This window comes from Phalaenopsis equestris, unplaced genomic scaffold (assembly GCF_001263595.1).
Source record: "Phalaenopsis equestris unplaced genomic scaffold, ASM126359v1 Scaffold000094, whole genome shotgun sequence".
Classification (NCBI taxonomy): Eukaryota; Viridiplantae; Streptophyta; class Magnoliopsida; order Asparagales; family Orchidaceae; genus Phalaenopsis; species Phalaenopsis equestris.
The window spans coordinates 5779248-5787130 of record NW_018164536.1 but is presented as its reverse complement, the minus strand read 5'-3'; the positions used below and the strand labels follow the sequence as shown (position 1 = coordinate 5787130).

Below are 7883 nucleotides of genomic sequence, written 5' to 3'. Positions count from 1 at the left end.
ATTATTATTAAAATAAATGACAGTGGGTCACACAAATAAAAAAATGAAAAACTAACAACTTTGCCCATTCTTTTTTTAAAAAGATGTATTCCTAATGAGAATTTTCATTTTTTAAGTGATAATATGCTACATGTTCTTTCTCAATTATATTTTTTCCTCTAGTACTATCAAGATGTTGCTACTTATAATATTTGAAAAAAGTGAAATGATAGAATTTTTAATAATTTTAGCTCTTCTTTAGACAATTTGGATTTTAATATATATGAGACCATTAAAAGCAGAATATGAAAGTTTAGGGAACATGTTCCTTTTGCATTAAAGATTTTTATAACTTGTTTTAGCAGCATAAGTTTCTTCCTTTTTTCATGTTTGTCTTCATTAAATTGAATGGATTTATTATCAACCATTTAATGATTGATTTATCATTTTTGTCGATTTTGCTCTAGTTTTTTTATCGTCCTTACTTTTTTTTAATAAGCTTGCATTCATTCTTGATTTTTTTCTATTGTTGGGATTGGTTGAGCATCGATGGATTTCAACCGTTATTAAATTCAACCAGATTCTGAGTATATTTTTATGTATTCTAAATCTTTGATGGAATTTTAATATATTCTTGCAGGTAAGTTCTGAGTTCAGGTTATATGTCCCTTTTATTTCTTTGATGATTTGATTTAGTATTTTCTCTAATTCCAGAGCTTTATTTGTTTTTGTCTCTGAATTATGTGCTTCAAACTCTTGTTTATTTTATGTAGGATTAGTGTTTCTTATTGGGTTTTTATTGATGTTGTTGGTATTGTAGTTAGTTGTTCATGTTTTTTCCCAGTTGGTAAATGTTGCATGTGATTGGGTATTTCAATCACTTGCTAATTTGTTGTTTGGAGCTTTGGCTATAGATTCCATCTTTTGTTTAACTTTTGATATGCTTGAATTTCATACTTGATTTTTACTAATTGCCGACATTGGCTTGAACATAGACAAATACTAGCCTAATTAAAATTCAATAAGATTCTGAATTATTTTTTACAGGTAAGCTCTGAGCTCAGGTTAGCTATTCCTATAATCTCTCTGGTGGTTTCTTATGACCTATTCCCCAGTTTTTTTTAAAGTTTTTTTTTAAATTTATTGTTAATTTATTGTTTTTTTTTATTCCTGATTTTGTTAGTTCGTGTCTCTGTTTTTGTATTTTTCTCTTGTTTATTTTTAGCAGGATTAAAGATTCTCCTTGAATGTTGATGTTGCTGTTGTTGTTGCCGATGATTGTTGATGTTGAAATTGCTAATCTCTCTGGATTTGAAGTTGGATGTCTTTGTGTTTGTGTGTTGGTTGTCTCCGATCGTTGATGTTGAAAGTGCTAATCTATTTGGATTTGGAGTTGCTGATGTTGGACGTGTTTGTCTGTATTTTGCTTTGTGTTTAGTCTTGAGTAGTGTAATGGTTGTTTGTTTGTTTGTAGCATTTAGATGAGTGTTAGTTTAATTTTTTCATGTGAGTTATAGTATGATTTATCTTGTTATAATTCTTTGTTGCGCTCTCTGTTCTCTTCCCAAAAAAATTAGGCGCGACCCTCATCATTTATTTAAAAATATCGAGGATCTCAAGTATTTGTATAAATAAGAAAATTTAGGTATTGGATTTATAAAAGCACAAGAATTGTGTGATCAATATTAACTTTTTTTTTATCAAACACACTTTAATATAATTAGAACATAGTAGTGTATATAAGTAAATATTAGAAATATAAAATAATTTAATTACGTAAATATAAATTTTAATAAAGGGAGTAATAATTAATATTAAAATTTAAGGGCAATTATATATAACTCTCAAAACATTACTACTTGCAAAACTAATACTTATGCAAAATAATAATACGCATATAACTCTTTTTCATTTACATTGTTTAATGCTAAATTATTGTATTTATAAATATACAATTTTAAGAGTAATATAAGTAAATACAAAAAATCGGATGGTACGTCTCTTTCCCGTCGGTGCAGCTAAAACCCTCGACTAGAAGAGAAGCCCGGAAGTCGCGACCGGAGCTCGCCGGCGAAGAAATCGACGGGATTGCGGCGGTGTGTCCGAAATCCTCATCTTTCTTTCCATCCCGCTCTTGCCGTGACACGAAAAAGAAGAAGAGAGTAAGTTGCGACCGGATCTTGTTCTTTCTGCACGCGTAAATCCTTTAAATCCACTGAACCATATAATTCTGAAGGTTTAGAGCTTAGATCAAAACGGAGGTACAACGGGATTTAGAGTTGCGTTGGATTTATTTAAGCATTTATGCAGTTTTTGACCGTTTGGTTTGGTAGGATTTAAATCCTACCTAAAGCCAACTTAAATCCCCTTTTCGACATAATTTACTTTAAATACCGCTTAAATCTAGCTACCAAGCAGCCCCAAAATAGTCACCTTCACTTAGTGTCTGAACTTCGAATCCTATTACTCTTTTTTGGTGTCGTGTTGCTTGTTTAGCTATCCATGAATGAAATCTCTTATGGCTAGTTTGCTACTTTTTTGTTTCTATTTGGTTGCTACTAACTTTACCTTATTTATATGTGATGTTAGGATCTTCAAGTGCATAAGTTTGTTTCACAAATATGTCCACTATCTTTGGAAATTTATTCTGCATGGTTCGTCAATGTATCTTTTCTGTTTTGTCATTTGGTCCGATGCCAAATCATATTGCTTTTATCATGGATGGAAATCGTAGATATGCAAAAAATCGGAACATTGAACGAGGCAGTGCTCACAGAGCAGGATTTTCTACCCTTATATCTATTTTGAGATATTGCTATGAAATGGGAGTTAAGTATGTCACCATTTATGCCTTCAGCATTGACAATTTCAAAAGAAAACCAGAAGAGGTTCAATCAACAATGGATCTGATGAATGAAAAGATTGATGAATTGCTAAAAGAACAGAGCATTGTGAATGAATATGAGGTTAGGATGAACTTTTGGGGAAACCTTGACCTTTTGAATGATTCAGTGAGGTTCTCAGCTGAAAAAGCAATGAAGAATACATTTCATAATACAGGACCCGTTCTCTCTGTATGTGTGGCTTATACCTCTACAAATGAAATTGCTCATGCGATTCAAGAGTCTTGTTATGAAAAGAGAAATATGGTGACACAAACTCATGTTTATGGTCGTAAAAATGATTTTTTCAAAGAATTTGATATGAAAAGTATTATTTGATTAGTTGATTTTAAGCGGCATTTATACAGTTTTGACTGTCCCGATCCAGATATGATCATCAGAACTTCAGGCGAGACTCGCCTCAGCAACTTCCTTCTATTGCAATCTAGTTTCAGTCACTTGCAAAACCCAACACCACTCTGGCCTGATTTTTCTTTTAGCCACTTAGTTTGGGCTGTTTTGAAGTATCAGAGGGGGTACCCTTATTTAAAGGAGAGAAATATAAGAAGTAAAAAGATAGAATAAAAGAAGATCATTCAGGTATGAAGAGAAAACTATGGCATGTTTTGGAATTTTTACATTGCAATAATGGTCTAGTTGAATTTGGCTTCAAGTTATCATGGTCTGTACCCCATGGAGTTGTACAATAATTATATGGATGTATCATTTAAATGGGAGACACATTAAATTAGATAGAAATAATATTTTTACTTTTATATAGTAATTGTGTTCATTGATGATATTGGAGAATGAGTGGATTTTCTATGCTGCACATATTTATCTCTCAATTGTTATCATGTTATGATTGTAACCATTTTTAGCTTCCCAAGTGTTGGCCAATTCATATTATCATGATTTAAATTATGAATTTTTCCCCTTGTTATTTGATATTTTCTTACTTTGTATATGTATTGTAATCTAGAAGAGAGATAAAAAATGGATGTGTTTTATTTGATCTTATGATTGCCAACTTATGGATGAGATAGCCTTTCCATTTTAATGAATAATTATGAGAAATTTTCATTCTAAGAATCGTCTCTTTGTTATTTCTAAGTCAAAGTTCTGTTTTTTCTTCAATTGAAGAGAATCTTAATACCTATAAATGGTTTTATTCAATTTTTTTGTGTTTTCCATTTGCTCAATTGCTTAACAGGTTGATTGTAGTTTTTTATTCTCAAAATAAAAGAGCCCATTTGATTGCAATGCTTATTGTCATAGAAGTTCATGCTCTTAATTAGAAATTAAGTTTTAGACAATTATTATTTTTTTTTGCTCTCACGAAGTAACTTGAATGATGGACTTATTGGAAGCACTCTAAATTCTTGTACAATTCTCAAGTGAGAAGGATTCCCGAGATTTTTTCCGCACACATATCTATATAAATGCTATGAATTATTTTTCGAAAAGAACTTATTACAAGTATTAAGGTTTCTTAACTTGTGATACTCATGCCTATATGATATATCAGTCTTATGCTTTGAGGTCTATCCAATTCGACATCCACCTTTAAACCCTAAGCCTTTATATTAAACAAATGTGTTTAAAATCATGAATATTCAGGGTTTAGATTTAACACCGCAGAGGAATCCACATGTAGGATTGAGAAATTAGCCCGAAGATCAATAATCGCTCGAAAATTGATTCTAATCGAGATCAAATCAAAGAAAATGAGGTGAGATACGAGCCAAATATTTGGTTCGATTTATTTTCGCCTTTCATTCTAAGCCCTAACTTAATCATTCTCATATGCCGCACTCCCTCCCGAGTTTGCATCCTCTACGATCTCTTCTCTGGCCTAGGGCTGAGAAATTAGCTCCAAGATCAGTGATTGCCATGAAAGCCATCCCCACCTCTCTCTTTCGCTCTCATAATTTTGGGAGATTGTAAGCTTAGTCAAGTCTATTACTAATTCGATCGATAGGGGAGATCAATCAGGAAGGTAAAGCTTTTTTCATTTCTTATCATTCATTTTTTGTTGTTGCTTTAAATTTGAGGGATTTTTTACTCTGTTAACCGCAATTAGATTTATTAAGGTTTTTCTGTGATGAATGAGATTTTTTTTTCAGGCTTCTTGCTTTTTCTGCTCTAAACACTGCCATTGCCGATCCCAAGTCCGGATTTGAAAAGTGGGGTTGCGTTAGGTAGTCGATGTAGTCGATAACCAGCGTAAAACTTATCGAAAAAAATCATGACATGAATCTTTTTGATCATTGTGTAAGTGCTAGGGCGTTCCCTGGAAATGACGCGTTGTGTACCCTGAATACAGTGAAAAGTTTGCAAGGGCCGCTACATCGGCGCCTGGGTGTAGTGTTAAATAAGCAAGGGTTCCCACATTATGGGCGAATGCGGCTAAAGAAGTTAGACCATGAAACTAATGAAACTAATATTAGGATAAGATCTTGGAATATATGTACTCTCAATGGTAAATTAATGAAATTAGTTGATATTATGATTTATAGGAAAATTAATATCTTATGTATTCAAGAAACTAAGTGGGTTGGAGAAAAGACCAAGGAGATTAATAATTTAGGTTTTAAACTTTGGTATTCTGATAAGAGTCACACTAGAAATGGTGTAGGTGTAATTATAGATAATAGTTTGAAAGATAATATTGTAAAAATTAATAGAATTGGAGATAGAATTAAAGCCCTTAAGATTATCATTGATACTAAGATTTATAATATTATAAGTGCTTATGCTCCTCAAGTAGGTTCAGATACATGGTCTAAAGATAAATTTTGGAATGACTTAGAAGACTTAATATAGATGATACCTCTTGAAGAAAGAATTTTTATTGGAGGAGATTTAAATGGACATGTCGGTAGAGTTGTAGATGACTTCAGTAATACCCATGGTGGTTACGGTTTTGCAGTAATTAATGAAGAAGGTAAAACTATTTTAGATTTTGCTTTAGCGTATGATTTTGCTATTACTAATACTTTATTTAAGAAAAGAGATGAGCTTCTTATTACTTATAAGAGTGGATCTAATAAACACAAATTGATTATTTTTTATGAGAAGAAGAGATCGTCGCGATTGTAAAAATTCTAAGATCATTCCAAGTGAGAATTTAAGTACCCAATATCGTTTATTAGATCTAGATTTTAAGATTAAGAGTTGCAAAACAAAGAATATTAGGACTCATCATCGTAGAATTAGATGGAGAAACTTAGAAGACATAAATAAAATTATTTTTATGAGTAAAATTCAAGATTTCAAAATTTGAGATATTCATGAAGAAGCAAATGTTATGTGGAATAAAGTAACAAACACTATTAAACAAGTAACAAAAGATGTTTTTGACGAATCAAAAGAAAAGTTTTTATAAATAAAAATAGTTGGTGGTGGAATAATAATGTGCAAAAAAGATAAAATATAAGAAGTTATGTTATAAAAATTGATTTAAATGTAAAAGCTTAGAGACTGGGAAAAATATCAAATGACCCGCAGGGAGTATAAAAGAATAATCTGTGACGCTAAAAATTCTGTTTTTAATGATCTTTATAATATATTAGATACTAAGGATGGTGAAAAATATTTGTATAAATTAGCCAAACAAAGAGAAAAGAAAAGTAAAGATTTAACTCAAGTAAAGTGTATTAAAGATGAAAATCAAAAAGTACTTTTCTTAAAAAAAGATATTCAACATAGGTGGGTGAGTTACTTTGATAAACTTTTTAAAGAAGTTTCTGAAAATACGATCGACCTTAGTGATCTTAATATCATGAAATAAAACGTTTCATTTTTACTGTCGCATTAGTAAAAAAAATTTGAGGAGGTTTTAAAGAAAACAAAGGGTAAAAAGTCTGTAGGACCTGATGATATCCCAATTGAAGTGTGGAAATATTTTGGAGATTTGAGAGTTTCTTGGCTTACTAAACTCTTTAATATTTTTTACAAACTAAGAAAAATGCCTGAGGAGTGGAGGAAGAGTATTTTGGTCCCCATTTTTAAGAATAAAGGGGATGCACAAGAGTGTGCAAATTATAGAGGAATTAAGTTGATGTGTCGTACTTTAATGTTATGGGAGAGGGTAATTGAATATAGGTTAAGACGCATCACAAAGATTTCTCAAAATCAATTTGGATTTATGTCGGGCAGGTCTACTATGGAAGCTATACATTTATTGAGAGGTTTGATGGAGAAGTTCAGAGATAATAAGGAGAATCTACATTTGATTTTTATTGATTTAGAAAAAGCTTACGATAAGGTTTCAATGGAAGAAAAACCTTAAGCAGGTGAAAGATAACATGCAAAGATAAAATTGTTTCAACCAATTGAGTCCACATTTACTTGAAATTTTCGGTGTGGTGGTGTCTAGTACTCATGAGTTATCTCTTTACTCCTTTGGTTTTACTGATAAATAAAGTTGTATGGATACTCAATTTAAGAGTGTGTAGCTTATAAAAAACTATCCGCAGTCTATAGATGATTTATATATAATTTTGATAATGTGCTGATTTTTTAAATCTCGTGGATAAAACGAGAGAAAAAGCCCTGGAAAAAACTTGAATTATGGAGGTCTATATTGGAGTCTAAAGGCCTTCATTTAAGTAGAACTAAAACTGAATACATGGAATGTAATTTTAGTAGTAATTGCTCTAGTGACAGAAGTGTGAATTTTGGTAATCAAATTATTAAAAGGTGTGAACGACTTAGATATCTTGGGTCCGTTGTTCAAAGCGATGGTGATATAGATGGGGATGTCAATAGTAGAATTCAAGTTGGTTGGTTGAAGTGGAGGAATGCTTCGGGGCTTTTGTGTGATAGAAAAGTACCGCTTAGGCTGAAAGGAAAGTTTTATAAGATGGTGGTGAGACCTGCAATGCTCTATGGCGTTGAATGTTGTTCTTTAAAAGAGAAGCGTAATAATAAGTTAAGTGTTGCCGAGATGAGAATGATTAGGTGGATGAGTGGCTTTACACTTAGAGACAAAATGCGAAATGAATATATCCGTGATAG

The 7883-nt window shown here is 31.7% G+C and overlaps 1 protein-coding gene across 1 annotated transcript; it reads left to right on the top strand.

The window, feature by feature from the left end:
* Positions 1–1998: 1998 nt before the first annotated feature.
* On the top strand, positions 1999–3697 carry LOC110020229 (dehydrodolichyl diphosphate synthase 6-like). The gene is given in 2 exon segments (XM_020718257.1): positions 1999–2141; positions 2569–3697. A coding segment is annotated over 1 exon segment (846 nt). The 5' UTR covers positions 1999–2141; positions 2569–2600; the 3' UTR covers positions 3447–3697.
* Positions 3698–7883: the final 4186 nt, after the last annotated feature.